The sequence below is a fragment of the Macaca fascicularis genome, chromosome 20 (genome assembly GCF_037993035.2).
Source record: "Macaca fascicularis isolate 582-1 chromosome 20, T2T-MFA8v1.1".
Taxonomy (NCBI): domain Eukaryota; kingdom Metazoa; phylum Chordata; class Mammalia; order Primates; family Cercopithecidae; genus Macaca; species Macaca fascicularis.
The window spans coordinates 63,679,773-63,698,260 of NC_088394.1; the positions used below are offsets into that span (position 1 = coordinate 63,679,773).

General features: G+C 62.1%; 3 protein-coding genes across 14 annotated transcripts; 2 read left to right on the top strand and 1 right to left on the bottom strand.

Moving 5' to 3' along the window:
• The first annotated feature begins 200 nt into the window (after nucleotides 1-200).
• Nucleotides 201-13,185, top strand: CARMIL2 (capping protein regulator and myosin 1 linker 2). 8 transcript variants are annotated; one of them, XM_045382643.2, is made up of 39 exons: nucleotides 201-351; nucleotides 513-696; nucleotides 789-842; nucleotides 1,079-1,141; nucleotides 1,247-1,371; nucleotides 1,494-1,585; nucleotides 1,781-1,851; nucleotides 1,967-2,040; nucleotides 2,183-2,258; nucleotides 2,366-2,454; nucleotides 2,574-2,668; nucleotides 2,745-2,831; nucleotides 2,910-3,022; nucleotides 3,115-3,192; nucleotides 3,301-3,377; nucleotides 3,461-3,565; nucleotides 3,747-3,816; nucleotides 3,944-4,025; nucleotides 4,127-4,223; nucleotides 4,305-4,362; nucleotides 4,499-4,671; nucleotides 4,857-5,019; nucleotides 5,100-5,201; nucleotides 6,238-6,366; nucleotides 6,452-6,565; nucleotides 6,732-6,892; nucleotides 6,968-7,055; nucleotides 7,242-7,385; nucleotides 7,518-7,584; nucleotides 8,056-8,291; nucleotides 9,180-9,280; nucleotides 9,363-9,723; nucleotides 9,808-9,930; nucleotides 11,648-11,684; nucleotides 11,845-11,916; nucleotides 12,041-12,262; nucleotides 12,418-12,498; nucleotides 12,855-12,932; nucleotides 13,022-13,185. In XM_045382643.2, the coding sequence occupies exons 2-39, from the start codon at nucleotides 562-564 to the stop codon at nucleotides 13,132-13,134; spliced, it is 4,206 nt and encodes a 1,401-aa protein (XP_045238578.1). In that variant the 5' UTR covers nucleotides 201-351; nucleotides 513-561; the 3' UTR covers nucleotides 13,135-13,185. The 8 variants fall into 8 exon arrangements, with proteins under 8 accessions (XP_045238578.1, XP_045238573.1, XP_045238576.1 ...); XM_045382638.2 differs by having other exon boundaries at nucleotides 3,115-3,377; XM_045382641.2 differs by having other exon boundaries at nucleotides 3,115-3,377; nucleotides 12,451-12,498.
• On the bottom strand, nucleotides 13,148-15,876 carry ACD (ACD shelterin complex subunit and telomerase recruitment factor). Of its 2 annotated transcripts, none has more exons than XM_015443092.3 (12): nucleotides 15,726-15,876; nucleotides 15,507-15,640; nucleotides 15,306-15,399; nucleotides 15,140-15,216; nucleotides 14,978-15,022; nucleotides 14,832-14,866; nucleotides 14,531-14,682; nucleotides 14,323-14,419; nucleotides 14,161-14,244; nucleotides 13,596-13,972; nucleotides 13,372-13,463; nucleotides 13,148-13,294 (listed from the first exon to the last, which is right to left on the bottom strand). In XM_015443092.3, exons 1-12 carry the CDS (start codon nucleotides 15,822-15,824, stop codon nucleotides 13,222-13,224), a joined length of 1,359 nt encoding a protein of 452 aa, XP_015298578.2. In that variant the 5' UTR covers nucleotides 15,825-15,876; the 3' UTR covers nucleotides 13,148-13,221. The 2 variants fall into 2 exon arrangements, with proteins under 2 accessions (XP_015298578.2, XP_005592334.3); XM_005592277.4 differs by having other exon boundaries at nucleotides 15,507-15,649.
• Nucleotides 15,877-16,536: 660 nt separating this feature from the next.
• Nucleotides 16,537-18,357, top strand: PARD6A (par-6 family cell polarity regulator alpha). 4 transcript variants are annotated; one of them, XM_045382648.2, is made up of 4 exons: nucleotides 16,537-16,692; nucleotides 16,857-16,928; nucleotides 17,046-17,268; nucleotides 17,482-18,357. In XM_045382648.2, the coding sequence occupies exons 1-4, from the start codon at nucleotides 16,630-16,632 to the stop codon at nucleotides 18,231-18,233; spliced, it is 1,110 nt and encodes a 369-aa protein (XP_045238583.1). In that variant the 5' UTR covers nucleotides 16,537-16,629; the 3' UTR covers nucleotides 18,234-18,357. The 4 variants fall into 4 exon arrangements, with proteins under 4 accessions (XP_045238583.1, XP_045238584.1, XP_005592332.3 ...); XM_045382649.2 differs by having other exon boundaries at nucleotides 17,485-18,357; XM_005592275.4 differs by lacking the exon at nucleotides 16,857-16,928.
• The last annotated feature ends 131 nt before the right edge of the window (nucleotides 18,358-18,488 follow it).

Genomic DNA, 18,488 nt, shown 5'->3' on the forward strand with positions numbered 1-18,488 from the left:
ACCCTCCTGGCCACGCCACTCCCCACCGCAACGTCTACCCTGGCGGAGAAGCTCCTGGGCGACAGGGTGGGAGGGCAGGTGGGACTCGGCCCCCCTCCCACAACCCCGCTCCCTGGTGAGCTCTAGGGCCGCGAGGCCGGGGCGGGGAGGGGCCGGGCCGGGGGCGGCCTGGCAGGAAGCGGCGCGCACCTTCCGCCGCCGGGGGAGCAGGTGGCTGCCGTGCGGGTCGGGGCCCCTGGCTTCCTGTGTGCGCGCTCGTCCGCTGCTGTTTCCCGCCGGAGCTCATTGGGCCTCCCGGGCCCACCCTGCCCATGGCCCAGACCCCCGACGGCATCTCCTGTGAGCTGCGAGGTAAGCGCTGGCTCTTCCCGCCTTCTTGGCTGGGAGGAAGTAGTGCAGCCCCAAAATCAGAGGCCCACCCAGCGCCCCGGAGGGCCCGGTCAGAGGTTCTCTCTGCTCCCCAGGAGGGCGGGCGCCCCAGATCCTCTCCCTTCCTTCCTCGCTGGCTGCAGATTAGCCCCAGGGCCCCAGCCTGGCACAGACTGCGGGCACCAGTGGCTTATGTGCAAGGACCGAAGTCATCCAGCAGGCTGCCCTTCCACAGGCGAGATCACCAGGTTCCTGTGGCCCAAAGAGGTGGAGCTGCTGCTGAAAACCTGGCTACCCGGGGAGGGTGCTGTGCAAAACCATGTCCTGGTATGGGGCAGGGGACAGAGCCGGGGAGGCAGCTGTGGCCCCACAGAAAGAGCCTCTTGTTCTGCCCAGGGTATCAGACTGTCTTTCCCCAGGCGCTGCTACGATGGAGAGCCTACCTGCTACACACCACCTGCCTCCCGCTGAGGGTGAGTCCCAGGGCCTGGCCACACCTCCCACCCTCCAGCAGCTACCTCGGCAAAGGGCTGCATCTGCGGTCCTTCTTGGCCTTGTGGGCCCTGACTTTGCACCAGCAGTCGGCTCGGGGCAGCCAACAGGAGTGGAGTCCAGGCAGGTCTGGCTCTGCTCCAGGCTGCCCAAAGGACTGGGCTTCCATGAAGGCGGGGTTTGGGGCTTGGTCCCAGCTGATCTAGGTGCTTCCTAGGTGGACTGCACATTCAGCTACCTGGAGGTCCAGGCCATGGCGCTGCAGGAGACACCCCCTCAGGTGAGACATCTAGTACCCCACCTGGGCCTGCAGCCTGGTCTTCATGCTACCACCATCACCTGCGCCCATGCGTGGAGCCGAGGCCCAGTAGTCCCCCTTCCCTAGGTCACCTTTGAGCTGGAGTCCCTGCGTGAGTTGGTCCTGGAGTTTCCTGGTGTGGCCGCCCTGGAACAGCTGGCCCAGCATGTGGCTGCAGCCATCAAGAAGGTCTTCCCTCGCTCGACCCTTGGGTGAGGCCTGGCAAATTTGAGGGGCTGACAGGGGAGGAAGGAGGAGGGAGTGCATGAGAAGGGCTGCTTCCCATCCCAGAGGCTGGAAGTCCCTTGCCTCCTTCTGCTTAACCCCCTACCAGGAAGCTATTCCGGAGGCCCACACCTGCCTCCATGCTGGCTCGGCTGGAGAGAAGCAGCCCCTTGGAGTCCACTGGCCCCTGCAGCCCCTGTGGTAAGGGCAAAGGCAGGACCACAGGCCTTCCAGCCTGCCCCAACTCTGCCTCCCCAGACCTGCAAGATAGGGGGGGAGCCCACACTGAACAGAGCCATTCAGGTCACAGCCACCAGACCTGTGGGTCTGGTCTTCCTCCATTGCTGACCTTTTGTCTCTCTCCTTCCCCCCATTGCACCCCTGTCCCCTCCCCAGGTGGCTTCTTGGAGACATATGAGGCTCTGTGTGACTACAATGGCTTCCCTTTCCGAGAGGAGATTCAGTGGGTGAGGGTAGGGCCCTTTTGGAGGGCTCTGGAGACATCTGGTCCCCCATGTGTGCTGAGCCCCTCCCTGCCCCTTGTGGTCCCAAGCAAATTGTAAGCATCTCCTTCTTGCCCAGGACGTGGACACCATCTACCATCGCCAGGGCTGCCGCCATTTCAGCCTGGGAGACTTCAGCCACCTCGGCAGTCGGTGTGCAGCCTGCCAGGATGGGAGAGGAGGAAGATCCCGGGGCCCATATCCCTAGGCCTCATCTTCTCCATGGAGGGGCTGCTGGACCTGGGACCTGGCTGGAGGGCCCTGAGCTCTGCCTCTCTTTCCACCCTCCCACCAGGGACCTGGCCTTGAGTGTGGCTGCCCTATCCTACAACCTGTGGTTCCGGTGCCTCTCCTGTGTTGACATGAAACTGGTGAGGGGGTGGGGGGTAAGGGCAGGGAGGGGCCAAGGGTGTGAGCCAGGGTGCAACCCGCTGAGGGCCAGGGTGCAGCCTGTGAGCCGCCACCCTCTGCTTTTCAGAGCCTTGAGGTCTCAGAACAGATTCTACACATGATGAGTCAGTCATCGCACCTGGAGGAGCTGGTGCTGGAGACCTGCGGCCTGAGGGGGTGAGGGGACAGGGCAGGGCTTGGAGAGGAGAGTCTGGGGGCTTGGGATTGGGGGCTAGTGGACTGGAAGGGGTTGGCAAGCCAGGGGCAGAATCTCATGCCTGGGGTCTGGTCCCCAGAGACTTTGTCCGACGACTGGCCCAGGCTCTGGCGGGACACTCGAGCTCTGGGCTGCGGGAGCTCAGCCTGGCAGGGAACCTGCTGGATGACCGAGGTATGGATGAGCCTGGGGACCGCAGGGGCGGGCAGCAGGAGGAGGTGAGACCCACGTGGCTGGTCCCACCCCCTAGGCATGGCTGCACTCAGCAGACACCTCGAGCGTTGTCCAGGAGCCCTGAGGAGACTCAGCCTCGCCCAGACAGGGTTGACTCCGAGAGGTAGGCTGGATGAGGGAGGGGGTGAGGGGAGGGGGGTGGGGTCTGCCCAACTGCTGAGCTACCCCACCCCACCACCAGGAATGAGGGCTCTGGGCCGGGCACTGGCCACCAATGCTGCCTTTGACTCCGCCCTGACCCACCTGGACCTTTCCGGGAATCCCGGGGCGCTGGGGTCCTCCGAGGACAGTGGGGTAAGTGACTGTCTTCAGGGTGGGATCCTGGGGTTGCTCGGAAGCCCTGGGAGGCCATCCCCGACTCCATCCCACCCCTGTCCTCCCGCCAGGGCCTCTATAGCTTCCTGAGCCGTCCTAACGTGCTGTCGTTCCTGAATCTCGCAGGCACCGACACCGCCCTGGACACTGTGAGGGGGTGCTCCGTGGGGGGATGGATGACCGATAGGGCGGACTGGAGGGCAGGACAGGGAGGGCTCGGTCCCCCAGCGGGTGCAGCCAACAGCCTCCCCCCGCAGCTCTTCGCAGCGCTGTCCCGAGGCTGCTGCACCAGCCTTACCCACCTCGACGCTTCGAGGAACGTCTTCTCCCGCACGTAAGGGGGACCTGTCCGGGCCGGGGGAGGCAGCTGGAAGCCGCCTCCTTGCGCCCCCAGGCCCACCTTCCCACTTCCCCCAGGAAGTCCCGCGCTGCGCCGGCCGCGCTGCAGCTCTTCCTCAGCCGCGCGCGGACGCTGCGGCACCTGGGCCTGGCGGGCTGCAAGCTGCCGCCGGACGCGCTCAGGTCAGTGTCTGACCCCGGCCACGCCCCGCGGGCGCTCCAACCCCGCCCTGGCCTTCGCCCCTCCCCGCTTCTGCTCAGGTCGCTCCCACAACCTCCCCCAGATCCTGGCCCTGCCTCCTTCGTTCGCACCCTGGAGCCCCCTGTCCCAGCTCCCGCCACCCCCTGTAACGTCCCCTCCCAGGGCTCTTTTGGATGGCCTCGCGCTCAACACGCACCTCCGCGACCTGCACCTGGACCTCAGCGCTTGCGAGGTGAGCGCCGGCCCCCAGAGAACACACATTGGGAGTGGCGCTGGAGGCGGGAGGGCAGGGCCATGGGCCGCCTACCCCTCCCCACTCGCGGCCTGAGTGGGTCCCATCTCCTACCTCCCACATCCAGCTGCGCTCGGCCGGCGCCCAGGTGATACAAGACTTAGTGTGTGACGCAGGCGCTGTGAGCTCCCTGGATCTGGCGGATAACGGTGAGGCTGCACAGGAGCCCATCCTCGCATCATCCACTCGATTCCCAGTCCCCACCCTATCCTTGCAACTTCGCCTGGTGCGTGACCCGAGTCACCCCCAGGCTTCGGCTCGGACATGGTGACTCTGGTGCTGGCCATCGGGAGAAGCCGGTCCCTGAGACATGTGGCGCTTGGAAGGAACTTCAACGTCCGGTGCAAGTGAGCCCCCACCCCACTCCTGGGCCTCCCAGACAACACCCTACCACCCCTGTCCCCCACAACTGCGGCCCCTGCCCACAGGGAGACCCTGGACGACGTCCTGCACCGGATTGTCCAGCTCATGCAGGACGACGACTGTGTGAGTTCACGGGACCTTGCAGGGTCCTCGGGCAATTAGACCCCTTTGGTCCTCCCTTCTCTTGTTCCCTCAGACCCTGTAACCTGCCCTCACTGACCCCTGACTCCAGCCATCAATGGCTTTCTCTTAACCCCAGCCTCTTCAGTCTCTGTCGGTGGCTGAGTCTCGGCTGAAGCTGGGCGCCAGCGTCCTACTCCGGGCCCTAGCCACCAATCCTAACCTGACCGCGCTGGATATCAGCGGCAACGCCATGGGGGACGCAGGCGCCAAGTTGCTGGCCAAGGCGCTCCGGGTCAACTCCAGGCTCCGGTGGGCGGGGTCAGAGGGGTGGGACCAGCGGGCAGGGGGCGCGGTGGAGAGGAGGGTACCGAGCTAAGGGGCGGGACTGAATGAGGCGGAGCAAATGGAGCAGGTAGACGAGGCGAACGGGGAGGCCGAGGGTTGGGTGGGGCGTTGTGGAACTCTGTCCCCGACTGAAGCCAGGCCCGGCCCAGGTCTGTGGTCTGGGACCGGAACCACACATCTGCTCTGGGTCTGCTGGACGTGGCACAGGCGCTGGAGCAGAACCACAGCCTGAAGGCCATGCCTCTGCCACTGAACGACGTGGCCCAGGCGCAGCGCAGCCGCCCTGAACTGACAGCACGTGCAGTCCATCAGGTGGGCGTCCCCCTCTTCCTTTGTCCTTCTCTGCACCCTAGCTCTGTCCCTCGGCATTTCTCAATACCCCTTACCCCTAGATCCAAGCCTGTCTCTTGAGGAACAACCGCGCAGACCCTGCCTCTTCTGACCACACGACCTGCCTTCAGCCACTCGGTCTGGTCTCAGACCCCTCAGAGCAGGTCAGTGTCCCCTCCCCAACCACGAGAGGTAGGGCATGAGGAGACCTGTGGCATCCGGGAGCCTCCATGAGTCAGAGGGTCTGACTTTCCTGGAGCCAGAGTGCCTGAACCCTGCTGTCCCAGACAAAGTCCCTCTCCTTGATCTGGAGACTGCTAAACACCCCTTAAATAGCTCTCCAATGACACCCTTGGTTGTGTAACGTTAAGCATGTAAACAGGGTGTCCTGTTAAAGAGGAATTTTTATGTCCTCCCTCAGTTTTCCCTCAATTGTAACCCCATCTCTGACCTCACATATTCAGAGCTCCCCTCTCCTCTCCATGGTGTGTCCAAACCCAGCTGCTCCTTCACTGTCTTCATCTCCCTCCACTACCTTATCTATTGGAGGTGTTTCCACCTCTCCATTCCCAAATACCTCTTCTTTCCTAAGCTGCAGAGCCCAAAGGTCTTAATCCAGACATCCTGCAGAGCTTCATGCTCTGCACTTCTCCAAGTGATGTTATCGTCTTCCACAAACCCTGTTCTCTACCCTGGAGCCCAATTCCACTGGTGCCCACAGCCACCCAGTGCTGTGGACAGAGGTTGGGGCATCCTTCCAGGTCTCTCCTGGTCACACTGGAGCCCTCATAGCCCTCCTTCGTCCTGCCTCTAGACCAACCTTCAAACGTGCCACTCTTTACCCCCACACCAATTATTCCCTTGCTCCTCGTGGTCCCTCCTCCAGGGCTACTCACTCTCTTTTCCACCCCTCTCCCAGTCTGTCCTCTGTGTGGACAGACTGAGCTTCTAAAACACAGACATGATTTACAACTGCTTTCCTTCCTATTCTGGGCACTTAGGAAGTATATATAAAGTCCTTAAAATGAACCAAAGCAACAGATAGTTCCTTCCCTCCTTGAACAGATAGGGTTCCAAATTGGCTGGTCTAAGAGTGCCAGCTTCAGGACTTCCCTCTGTTAAAGAGCCTGGGAGGAAGGCAGGCAGGATCTGGGAGACTGGGAGGGAGCTAGGCTGAGACTGATCCCCATTCCCCCCCAGGAAGTGAATGAATTGTGTCAGTCGGTGCAGGAGCATGTGGAGCTGCTGGGCTGTGGGGCTGGACCCCAGGGTGAAGCCGCTGTGCACCAGGCTGAGGATGCCATCCAAAATGCCAACTTCTCTCTCAGCGTGAGCACTCCGCCTCCTGCTACAAGGACCCTTCCCCTCTTAGTTAGCTGTCAGCTTGCAACTGCTTTTCCTCTTTGGCCCTCAGATTCTCCCCATTCTATATGAAGCTGGAAGCTCCCCAAGCCATCACTGGCAGCTTGGGCAGAAGCTGGAGGGCCTTCTGGGACAGGTGGGCGAGGTCTGCCGCCAGGACATCCAGGTGAGAGGGTACTCCTGCCCCAGCCCCACCTCCGTTCGCAGGTTTGACCCACATCCTTTAGTTTTAACTATGATATCCCCTGACTCAATATTCTGTTGGAGTTGGAGCCTCAAGCCAGCAGCCTGGTGTCTGGACATATCCTCACCATGCTCTGACCTTTGTCCAGGACTTCACTCAGGCCACACTGGACACAGCAAGGAGCCTCTGCCCACAGATGCTGCAGGGATCCAGCTGGAGGGAGCAGCTAGAGGGGGTCCTGGCAGGCTCGAGGGGCCTCCCAGAGCTGCTCCCAGAGCAGCTGCTGCAAGATGCCTTCACTAGGCTCAGGTAGGCTGGATGGGGCTGGGCTGGGCAAGGCTAAGCAAAGCCAGCCCATTAACCTCTGTCCTCTCCTGCCCTTAGGGATATGCGGCTATCAATCACAGGGACCTTGGCAGAGAGCATTGTGGCTCAGGCTTTGGCAGGCCTGAGTGCAGCCCGGGATCAGCTGGTGAGGGGGAGATGTGCACACACTTTCGTGCAAACACACACATGCAGTGACTTGGCCATCTCCCTTGCAGGGGCTCTGTAATGTCTTCTGGGGTCATGTGGCGTAGGGCTATTTCAGGGTCCCCTTAGCACCAATGGGATCATGGCTGAGGCCCTACCTGCCATCTTTGGCTGCTTGGTATTGCAGGTGGAGAGTCTGGCTCATCAGGCCACAGTGATAATGCCCTCTGCCCTACCGGCACCAGAGGGAGGTGAGCCCGGCCTCCTTGAGCCTGGGGAATTGGGAGGTCTTTTCTTCCCCGAGGAAGAGAAGGAAGAGGAGGAGGAGGAGGTAAGTAGTTTTAGAACACGGGGCATAGCACTCCCAATCTTCCCATCTTGCTGTGGAGTGTGGAAGGTGAAAGGCAGTTCTTTTGGGGTGGTGCTCTCCTACCTCAGGCTGAGTTTCTGCCCTCCCCACCAGGATGACAGTCCTCCACAGAAATGGCCTGAGCTCAGCCACGGTCTTCACCTGGTTCCCTTCATTCAAAGTAAGTCAGGGCCTTGGGGAAGGGAGTTTACATGGGTGGGCTGAAGCTCCATTAGATTGGGGACCCGGGTACCTGGATGAATTCATTCAGCCTTGTCTGGGTACCCCCAGCCCTTGACTGGGCCAGGCCAGGACCCCCGTGTAACTTGCAAAGCTGGGGTCTGCTGTGGTCAGCCCGGGGCGGGACCTGGGCAGACTAGGGACTGGACACCGGCTCGACTCACCTCCCCCATGCCCCTTTCCCTACCCCCGGGACGCGCATGCTTGGCGGCGGCGCGGAGCCGCGCGCGCTCGGGGCCGCGCTCAGCACCACGGACAGCGGCGGCGGCGGGGGAGGGGCGGAGGGGCGGGGGGACGGGCGGCGTAGCCGGGCCCCTCCCCGCGCCCTGGGCGGGTCCCCCGCCGCCCTAGCGCCTCCGCCGCCACCTCCCCGGGCTCGGCGCTCGGTGCTCTTCTGGTGCTGTCCCCTCAGGTGCTGCTGAGGAAGCGGAGCCAGAGCCCGAGCTGGCGGCTCCGGGAGAAGATGCGGAGCCGCAGGCTGGGCCGTCTGCGCGCGGCTCTCCGAGCCCTGCCGCCCCCGGGCCCCCCGCCGCCCCACTGCCCCGCATGGACCTGCCACCGGCGGGGCAGCCCCTGCGCCATCCGACCCGGGCCCGGCCGCGGCCGCGCCGCCAGCACCACCACCGCCCGCCGCCGGGGGGCCCCCAGGTGAGCACCCTTCCCCCACTCCGGAGCGCGTGTAATTGGGGATCGCAGGTGACCCGGCCGCTCCTCATGGGTGGTGGAGGTCAAGGAGAGGGGTTGGTAGGGGCCCAAGGCCACCTGGTCGTGCGGCCGCGGTCACATCCTGGCTTCTTCCTGGTCACCCCGCACCCCAGGCCATGCCTGTGCAGGACCATGGGTGTGCGGGTTCCGTTCGGGGTGTGCCTGGGTGTGGGACTCCGCCTCGGGGCGGCCCGCGGCCTCCGTGGCTGCGCGAGAGAGGGTGTCCGTCCTCCCTCCCTCCCCCGGGGCTGCTGAGAGATGCCGGGCACCGGGTAGCCGGGCCGCGGGGCCAAGCCTGCGTCTGCTGCGCGTCCGGCGGCGGCGCGTGTGGGGAGATGCGTGTGTGGGCTGCAAGCCTGCGGGGGCAGCGGGCACTGTTGGAGGGCGGGGAGGAGCTGGCTTGAGGCCCCCCAGAGGGTCTGACGCAGCAGCCGGCGCCACTGAGCCGGCAGCAGGCCGGGTGGAGTGGGGGTGGGGTGGGGGACACTGCAGGGAACTGTTCGCAGCAGAGCTGGTGGCAAGTGGGAATGGGTGACCCCGGGGGCACGTGGGGGCTAGGTTTGCTGGTGACTGGGTGGCTCGGGCATGTAGGATACTCTGTGGGACAAGGACGGGTGTGGACTGGGTGTGCGGGAGCCAGCAGCGGGTGAGGAGTGTGTGAAATCTGGCGTCTCTGTCCAGCAGCAGGACAGTAGGAGGCTGGTATCAGCAGCCCCTAGGGTCACCCCAGTCTGGAATCCTGGAGTTACTCAGTCCAGGCTGCCGGCCAGGGGCGGGGAAGAAGCCAGAGTTGCACTCAGCCCTGACCCCTGACCCCATGATGCCCCCCAGGTGCCCCCAGCCTTGCCGCAGGAAGGGAATGGGCTCAGTGCCCGCGTGGACGAGGGCGTGGAGGAATTCTTCTCTAAAAGGCTGATCCAGCAGGATCGCCTGTGAGTGAGGGGCATCTGCTGGGGGTGGGAGAGGGTGGGATGCCTGATGGGCTTTCTCACTCACTGCTGGGTGTCCCCACAGCTGGGCCCCCGAGGAGGACCCGGCCACTGAGGGGGGTGCCACTCCTGTTCCCCGTACACTGCGAAAGAAGCTGGGCACCCTCTTTGCTTTCAAGAAGCCTCGTTCAACGCGGGGTCCACGACCTGATCTAGAGACCAGCCCTGGGGCAGCTCCCCGAACCCGAAAAACTACGTTTGGCGACCTACTGCGGCCGCCAACCCGTCCCAGCCGTGGTGAGGAGCCTGGTGGGGCTGAGGGGGACACCAGCAGCCCTGACCCTGCCCGCAGGAGCCGACCTCGGTACACAAGAGATAGCAAGGCCTACTCGATGATACTGCTGCCTGCTGAGGAGGAGGCAACGCTGGGTGCCAGACCCGACAAGGTAAGGCTTGCTGATGGCAGGGCTAAAGGCACTTCTGGGACCCAGGGCATGGACTCTCTCCAACCCGAGCATCTCTGTCCCTAGAGGCGGCCCCTGGAGCGGGGAGAAACAGAGCTGGCTCCATCCTTTGAACAGCGGGTACAAGTAATGCTGCAGAGGATAGGCGTCAGCCGAGGCAGCGGGGGTGCCGAAGGCAAGAGGAAGCAAGTGAGTTGGGGGCACATGACCGTGAAGTGAGAGGGCAGGTGGCATGCTGTGGGTGACATATGTGACCAAGATGGAGGAGACTCATGACAGATAGGTCTAATTGTCAGTTCTACTCCGTCCTCCTCAAAGTGGTTACAGAATCGACCTTTCTTCCCTCTTGGCTTCTCGACCCAGGCACAGGCCACCAGTATCTCCTCTTCGGACCTGAGAAAGTCTTTTCTCTGCAGGTCTAACAGAAATCTAAGGCCTGGGCCGGGTGCCGTGGCTCACGCCTGTATTCCCAGCACTTTGGGAGGCTGAGGCAGGTGGATTACCTGAGGTCAGGAGTTAAGAGACCAACCTGGCCAACATGGTGAAACCCTGTCTCTACTAAAAATACAAAAATTAGCCGGGTGTGGTGGTGGGCACCTGTAGTCCCAGCTACTTGGGAGGCTGAGGCACGAGAATTGCTTCAACCTGGGAGACAGGGCAGTGAGCCTAGATCGTGCCACTGCACTCTAGCCTGGACAACAAGAGTGAGACTCCATCTCAATTAAAAAAAAAAAAGAGGCTGGGCGCGGTGGCTCAAGCCTGTAATCCCAGCACTTTGGGAGGCCGAGGTGGGCAGATCACAAGGTCAGGAGATCGAGACCACAGTGAAACCCCGTCTCTACTAAAAATACAAAAAATTAGCCGGGCGCGGTGGCGGGCGCCTGTAGTCCCAGCTACTCAGGAGGCTGAGGCAGGAGAATGGCGGGAACCCGGGAGGCGGAGCTTGCAGTGAGCCGAGATCGCGCCACTGCACTCCAGCCTGGGCAACAGCGTGAGACTCCGTCTCAAAAAAAAAAAAAAGAAAGAAAAAGAAAAAAATCTGACCTTGTCACCTGTACTTGAAATAGCAAGTCCTCCAGGGGCATCTTCTCAAGACACTGTTCAGACTTCACACCCTGCTTGGGGGCCCTGTGGGGTCTTGGCCCTGGCCACCTTAAAACCTCACTGCTTTCCTCCCCTAGGTGCAAATCAGAACCTCCACACACATCCCTGGGTGGTCTGGATGTCCTCCCTGCCTCGCTTCCAGTCTCTAATTGTGGGTTACACCAGGTCCCTCCTCAGCCATCCCTGCATTGCCCATGGTTCTTCCCTGACTCTCCTCTGTGGCCACCCTGCTAATGTCACTCTCATCACAATCCCAGAGAACCCCAGTCCTCCATACCATTCAATATCTTTTTTTTTTTTTTGAGGCGGAGTCTCGCTCTGTTGCCCAGGCTAGAGTGCAGTGGCCAGATCTCAGCTCACTGCAAGTTCTGCCTCCCGGGTTTACGCCATTCTCCTGCCTCAGCCTCCAGAGTAGCTGGGACTACAGGTGCCCGCCACCTTGCCCAGCTAGTTTTTTGTATTTCTTAGTAGAGACGGGGTTTCACAGTGTTAGCCGGGATGGTCTCCATCTCCTGACCTCGTGATCCGCCCTTCTCGGCCTCCCAAACTGCTGGGATTACAGGCTTGAGCCACCGCGCCCGGCCCCATTCAATATCTTAAAACAAAACAAAGCATGAAGTTGGCCTGAATTTAGAAACATTGAAGTGTGCGAAGAGTTCTAAGAGGGCTGGACTGGGTTTGCCATGTTCTTGTCCAGTCCATGGTGGGCATTCAGTGGCTGGATTATAAGAACAATAATGAACAAAAGGCTAGGGTTTGGGGCCAGGGCAAGGCTGGAATCTGATTGCCCTGTTTCCTACAGAGCAAAGATGGTGAAATCAAGAAAGCTGGCTCAGATGGTAAGTGGGAGCCTGGGGTGTGGCAGCACATTCGCTGGGAGGTGTCCTTACAGACAGCCCCCAAGGCACTTGCTCTCCTGGGGGAGGAAGGGGAGAGGCCAGGTTTTTCTTCCCCTCGCCTCCAAGGTCTGGTACCTGAGTCCCCAGCTCCGCCTTGCAGGTGACATTATGGACAGTTCCACGGAGGCCCCTCCCATCTCGATCAAGTCCCGCACCCACTCTGTGTCTGCTGGTGAGTGATGGCCACTGTGTGTGTTGGTAGGGGGAGCAGGGACAGGCAGGAGCAGGGTCAGACCGTTGTTCAGACCTATCTCCAAGACCTGACCAGGTCTTGGCTGACACCCTTCTCCCCACAGACCCCTCCTGCAGACCTTGCCCAGGGAGCCAGGGGCCCGAGTCTGCCACCTGGAAGACACTGGGGCAGCAGTTGAATGCAGAGCTCAGGAGCCGTGGTTGGGGCCAACAGGATGGTCCAGGCCCTCCCTCTCCTGGTCAAAGCCCAAGTCCCTGCAGAACCAGCCCCTCCCGAGACAGCCTGGGCCTCCCAGAGGACCCTTGCTTGGGCCCTAGGAATGAAGGTAGGCAGGCACCCGATTCCCCATCCCAATCCTGGGTTGGGTGCTGGAAGAGTTCCTGCTGGGAACTCGGCTCCTCTAAGGACCCTGAGGGTGGGAGGCAAGGGCTGGAGTGGGGACAGCTGTTGGAACACCCCTGATTCCCTGGCCTCCCTCAGATGGCCAGCTGAGGCCGAGGCCTCTCTCGGCAGGGCGGCAAGCAGTGTCTGTGCATGAGGACCAGCTCCAGGCCCCTGCTGGTGAGGGGAGACACCTCCACGTGTGCTTGAATGCAGGAGATGCGGGAGGGTGGGCTTCTGGGGCTCCCTTCATGGCTTTGGTCCTTGGAGGGAGCCACCAGTGTGTGAGGGCTCAAGAAATCAGGGAGCCAGAAGGCCAGGTGCAAGGGTTTGACAATAAGCCCTTTCAACTAGCACTGGCTCCATGTCCCGAAGAGCAGCCTCTGTCAGGGGTGAGGACGCAGGGATGAGGGATGCTCTGAAGGCAGCAGTGTGTGTGAGCGCATACTTACATGCACTGGAGGTGGAAGAGAGGGGCAGAGGATGGACAGACCCCGAGCCTTAGCACTGACCCCGAGCCTTTCTGTGTCCCTTAGAACGGCCCCTGCGGCTGCAGCGCTCCCCGGTCCTCAAACGCAGGCCAAAACTTGAGGCACCTCCATCCCCAAGCCTAGGTAAGAGGGGGTCCAGGCCAGCTGGGAGGGTGGCAGGACTGCTTAGCCCAGCCCTGAACCTTCCTCTCTCCCCCTCCCTCTCCTCACAGGATCTGGCCTTGGAACGGAGCATTTGCCCCCACAGCCCACAGAGCCCTCCAGCCCTGAGCGGAGCCCACCCTCCCCAGCCACAGACCAAAGAGGCGGCGGCCCCAGTCCCTGATCCTCTCCTCTCCTGCCGCATGAGATTATTTTATTAAAAAACTCAAAGGAAGCAGAGTGTGGAGCGGTATCTGTCCTGCGTGACCTCTCACATTGGAGTTGGCTCAGACTCTGGATCCATCAGAAAGTGCAAGGCCCAGGCCATGAGCTGGGGAGGAAGCCTGGAAAGAAACCACGGCTGCAGGTCAATGGAGCCTGGGACTAGTGACCAAGAGTGGGGGCAGACCCAGGAACTCACCTGGCAGCTTGGACCCGAGCACAGAGGGACGTGCAGGGTGGCTCATACTCATATTGGAAGGCAGAACCATCACGATGCCTCTTTGGGGGTTCCTGAAAGGGGTATGGTGTCTGGGGAAGAGCTAACAAGGACCCCAACCCCATCCAAGGCTACCCATGCTCCCTCCCAGCTCCACCTCAGGCCTTCCTCATTCCACCCTCCAGCTGCAGAGGGGCTACACTCACCCAGACACGGCAGGGCTCCTGGGCTCCTTTGGTAGCTCCGGTCCTGGGAGAAGGCCGCTGATTCTTGCAGGGCAACCCTACAAACTCCTTGAACTCCAGGCTAGGTTTCTGGGGCCTGGTCACAAGAGCCTGGTGTGGACTGGGGACATGGCCACGGGGTGAGAGATTGGGAGTGCAGCTCTGGAGTGGGGAGCTAGGGGTTTGGCTGGGGTGTGGGGACCTGGGGATCAGGGGGGCAGGGGCTGAGCAGATGGCTGGTGGGGGCTGGGAGCTGCTCCTCTGCCCTGGGTCTGGAGCAGCCAAGGACAGGGCAGGCAGAAGGCTGATGCTGGTACCACTTTCCTCGGATGACATGTGGCCGGGTAAGGCTGGGGTTCCTGAGGAGGAGGGGACTCATTGTAGGCAGAGCCCTCTCCGCTTAGAGCAGCTGAGTGGCCTGTGAGTTCAGACAGGACTGCAGGGACCGTGTTCATTCCCCACCCGCCGTGCAACTTTAACAGCATCCCGCGCAGCCCGGGAACCTGACAGATGGCAGTGAGTGCCTGTGACCTGTGCATCACCTCACCTGAGGAACTGGGTGAGGAAGGAGAGGCTATGAGGGTCAGAGATAGGTCCTGCAGAGCCGGGTCTGGTGGGGGCAGCTCACGGCCTGGGGGGTTCAGGAAGGCTTATCAGCACTGTGGACCTGGGCCCCAGGTATCCCCCCAACCTCTCCAGTCCCCCTTACCCTGTGTCCTCTGACAGGGGCCTAGAGAGCTCAGAATTAGCTGGTCATTCTCAGAGATGTATAGCATTGAGCTGGGGACAGTGTACACAGCTTCTCCCTGTGGGACATAAACTCTGTAGGACAGGCCCGTTTACTCTCATGTCCTGTGGGACATGACCCTTGCCCAACTCCTCACCCTGACATCTCCCAAGAAAAGCCCCAGACTGACCGTGGCCTTGCATCGTGAGGCAGCCCAGTGGGTGAGCGGAGGTGCTGTGCAAGGGCCCTCCAGCGTCAGGCAGCTTTCAGCCAGGCACACCAGCGCCCCCTGATGCTCCTGATCCTCCCGCATTTCATCCAGAAGCTGGGACAGTGATAGGCCTGGGGACAGGGGACCATGGGATGAATCAAGGCTTAAAGGAGAGGACCGGGAGGGGAAGTGGGAGGAGAGCTTATTGAGGAAGCGGGAGTTTAAGGCTGGAGAGGTCACTGCACAGGGTGTTAGGACGGCTGGCCAAGCCCTACAGTACCTGCATTGGACGAGGTGGACTCTGAAAGGTGCTCCCTACAGGAAGAGAGTGGCCAGGACTCAGGAATCATGCTGAAGCCTGTCTACCTCGACACACCAACCCCTCACCAAACCACACGTGGCCCCCGAGCCCAACCCCAGACTCACTCAAGGCAGTCATAGAGCTTTTTCTGAACATCTAAGTCTTGGTTGCTAAGAAAAAGATAAGGGTAGTTAATGGTGGCCCAAGCCCTCCTACCCCAAAGGCTTCTGCCAGCGCCGGCCAGGCTGGGGTGGGGAGAGCTGCTGGAGGGCGAAGGCATCACTTACCAACCAGGCACCCGTAGCCGGGGCTGCTCCGTGGGCAGCAGGCTGAAGCGGTCCACCTGGAGATAGAACTCTGCGGGCTGGAGGAGTACGGGGGGAAGGGGAGGTCTCAGGAATCGTCACGAAGAGTCATGCCCGGTAACCCGCCCAAGGCAGTCTCACCACTCACCGCGCCGCCCTCAGCGACCTGGATATGAACCCCGCAGTCCTGCAGCAGCAGCAGCCGGCCCTCTGTCCCGCGGAAGCCGAACTCCTTCTCCTCCCTGCGGCGAGGAGGACCCTCACTGCCGGGCCCACCGGAACACAAGGCCCGCCCACCTCGCGCTCTCCTGAGGGACTCCGACCTCCGGAGCCGCGCGGGGCCTCTCACCAGTCCGAGGTGTCCAGGGCCTCCCGCGTCACCAGGCATCGGACACTGTAGGTCCCGTCAGACACAAGCAGCGTGGCCCCGACGTCGGACGCATCAGGGGCGTGGGATGGGCCCGCGGCCGCGGCCTCGGCCTCCTGTAGTACCTGACGGCGGTGAGCGGCGTCAATCCCACCACCTCGGGCCTCCGCCTCGGTCTCCGGGCCCTGAGTGGGGGCTCACCTCGAGCAGCTGCCCGGCTCGTGGACTGGAGAGTGTCTCCGACCCCAAAATCAGCTCTCGAATCCAGGGCCGTAGGACCAGCCTTCCCGAACCTGCCATCCCGGCGGCTGCACCTAACGGAGGCAAACAGCCCGGGTTTCCCGCGGGCGCCAAGGCCCCGCCTCTCCTCGGAAGAGGAAGCGCCTTCGGCTGGGCGGGGCCTGAGGAGGAGGCCTCGCCCACGTACACCCCGCGCCTGCGCAGGAGAGCGTCCTGCTCGGGAGGTTATGTGGAGACTCCCGCTGGTCCTCGGGATGCTGGCCCGTTTACTCTCATCGCGGCGTCACTCCGACAGCGGCCCGGCGTTTCGGCCGTTCGTCAAGATGCCTGTGGTACCGAGAGGGAACAGAACAAGAGCTGGTCCGGTCTCTGGAGAGGGATCCAGGGCAGGGGCCTGCGGCCGAGTGCCGTCCGTTAAGTTGACTCGAAACCATTTCAGCGCCGTGTGACCCCCGAGGGGTTCAGCACATATTTTTTATGACTCAGTTTGCTCATCTACACAATGCACGGTCTTGTAAGGCCAGTGGAAATAAGAGCACACACACAACGTCCAATAAATGGTACTTCCTTGGCCCTCCCCTCGGATTGGCCGAGCTCTCCTCGCCAGACTCCGGGGGCGCGTGGACCTCAGCGTGATGACGCAAGAGCGGAGGAAGGTTCCTCTCCACCCCCGGCTCCGTTTCCTAGGAAACGTGGACTCCGCGTTCCACTCTGCTTCGCTGCCCCCTTGACGTCAGGCTCCGGCTGGGAAGGCGGGGCGTGTGCTACCGCCAGGGGCGGGGCGGCGCGGGCAGGCCGGCCGGGCTGTGCACCTGCGCCTCGGCGGGCCGCCTGGGGCACCGTCCCCGGCCCGCCCGGCCCCGCCATGGCCCGGCCGCAGAGGACTCCGGCGCGCAGTCCCGATAGCATCGTCGAGGTGAAGAGCAAAGTAAGGGCTCCTCCGGCCTCGGCCCTAGGCGCTCCCAATTCCCTCTTTCTCCCCTTCCCAGCTCCTTGGTCCCCGCCACCTCTTCCCTCTATCTTCCAAGTCCCATTCTGCATTTCTGCTCGCCTTCCCCCATCCATCTTCCTTCCTCCACTGCTGGTCTCCAGATCTCTCTGTGGCCTGAGTACCTGGAGGGCGGTGAGAAGACCTTGGACAGCGTCCCTGGTACTGGAGCTGAGGTCTGGGCTTAAGGCTGCCGCTTTTGCGGCAGCCGGTATCTTTCCCACCCCTGCCAGCCTGCGGTGAGAAAGGGGCGCAGGCTGTCCTGACTCCTCTCCCTCAACCCCGACTTCCAGTTTGACGCCGAGTTCCGACGCTTCGCGCTGCCCCGCGCTTCGGTGAGCGGCTTCCAGGAGTTCTCGCGGTTGCTGCGGGCGGTGCACCAGATCCCGGGCCTGGACGTGCTACTTGGCTATACGGATGCTCACGGCGACCTGCTGCCCCTCACCAACGACGACAGTCTGCACCGGGCCCTGGCCAGCGGGCCCCCACCACTGCGCCTATTGGTGCAGAAGCGGGGTGAGGAGGGGTACAGTGGGCAGCCTCTGTGGGGTAAAGTGCCTGTGGGGCAGGTCTACAAGGGTTAGTCCATGCCCAGGGTACCCACGTGTCACCCTCTGCAGTCCCTGCCCTTGACCTGACCTCCAAGTGGTAGGAAATAGCTACAGTGGCCCTGTAAAGAGCCCAAGTTGGGGAGTAGGTCTCTGATCTCAACACCCCCCTCTTCTGCAGCAGAAGCTGACTCCAGCGGCCTGGCTTTTGCCTCCAACTCTCTGCAGCGGCGCAAGAAAGGGCTCCTGCTGCGGCCAGTGGCACCCCTTCGCACCCGTCCACCCCTGCTAATCAGCCTGCCCCAAGATTTCCGCCAGGTTTCGTCAGTCATAGATGTGGACCTACTGCCTGAGACCCACCGACGGGTGCGGCTGCACAAGCATGGTTCAGACCGCCCCCTGGGCTTCTACATCCGAGATGGCATGAGTGTTCGTGTGGCTCCCCAGGGCCTGGAGCGGGTTCCAGGAATCTTCATCTCCCGCCTGGTACGTGGGGGCCTGGCTGAGAGTACAGGGCTGCTGGCGGTCAGTGATGAGATCCTTGAGGTCAATGGCATTGAAGTAGCCGGGAAGACCTTGGACCAAGTGACGGACATGATGGTCGCCAACAGCCATAACCTCATTGTCACTGTCAAGCCGGCCAACCAGCGCAATAACGTGGTGCGAGGGGCATCTGGGCGTTTGACAGGTCCTCCCTCTGCAGGGCCTGGGCCTGCTGAGCCTGATAGTGATGATGACAGCAGTGACCTGGTCATTGAGAACCGCCAGCCTCCCAGTTCCAATGGGCTGTCTCAGGGGCCCCCATGCTGGGACCTGCACCCTGGCTGCCGACGTCCTGGTACCCGCAGCTCTCTGCCCTCCCTGGATGACCAGGAGCAGGCCAGTTCTGGCTGGGGGAGTCGCATGCAAGATGGTAGTGGCTTCAGCCTCTGACAGGCAGGATGCAGCCCCATGCCACTCCAAACTGCTGGGACATGGCAGGGACTTCACAGTGGGGGTTTTTAGCTGGCTCCCAGGGCTCCCTCAGCCTGGGGAACATTAAAGGTTTTTCTACAAATACAGTCTTGGTCCTTCTGTGTCCCAGTCCCAGCCTCCTCCCTGGTCCCACCAGCTTGTCTTCTGCTCTGGACTAAGTCCGGAGTGACAATGGGGAAAACTTCCTGCAATCAAGCAGCAGGAGGGCCACCA

Excerpts from the sequence above, each read along its gene's own strand:
- CARMIL2 (XM_045382638.2), top strand. The coding sequence starts at position 562 with ATGTGCAAGGACCGAAGTCATCCAGCAGGCTGCCCTTCCACAGGCGAG. Across the intron at positions 2,455-2,573 it reads GAGACCTGCGGCCTGAGGGG|AGACTTTGTCCGACGACTGG; the intron begins GTGAGGGGACAG and ends TCTGGTCCCCAG. Across the intron at positions 3,817-3,943 it reads TGGACCTCAGCGCTTGCGAG|CTGCGCTCGGCCGGCGCCCA; the intron begins GTGAGCGCCGGC and ends TCCCACATCCAG.
- ACD (XM_005592277.4), bottom strand. The coding sequence starts at position 15,824 with ATGGCAGGTTCGGGAAGGCTGGTCCTACGGCCCTGGATTCGAGAGCTG. Across the intron at positions 15,217-15,305 it reads AGGTCGCTGAGGGCGGCGCG|CCCGCAGAGTTCTATCTCCA; the intron begins GTGAGTGGTGAG and ends GTACTCCTCCAG. Across the intron at positions 14,245-14,322 it reads CCCCTGTCAGAGGACACAGG|GCCGTGAGCTGCCCCCACCA; the intron begins GTAAGGGGGACT and ends TGAACCCCCCAG.
- PARD6A (XM_045382648.2), top strand. The coding sequence starts at position 16,630 with ATGGCCCGGCCGCAGAGGACTCCGGCGCGCAGTCCCGATAGCATCGTC. Across the intron at positions 16,693-16,856 it reads TCGTCGAGGTGAAGAGCAAA|ATCTCTCTGTGGCCTGAGTA; the intron begins GTAAGGGCTCCT and ends GCTGGTCTCCAG. Across the intron at positions 17,269-17,481 it reads CCTATTGGTGCAGAAGCGGG|CAGAAGCTGACTCCAGCGGC; the intron begins GTGAGGAGGGGT and ends CCTCTTCTGCAG.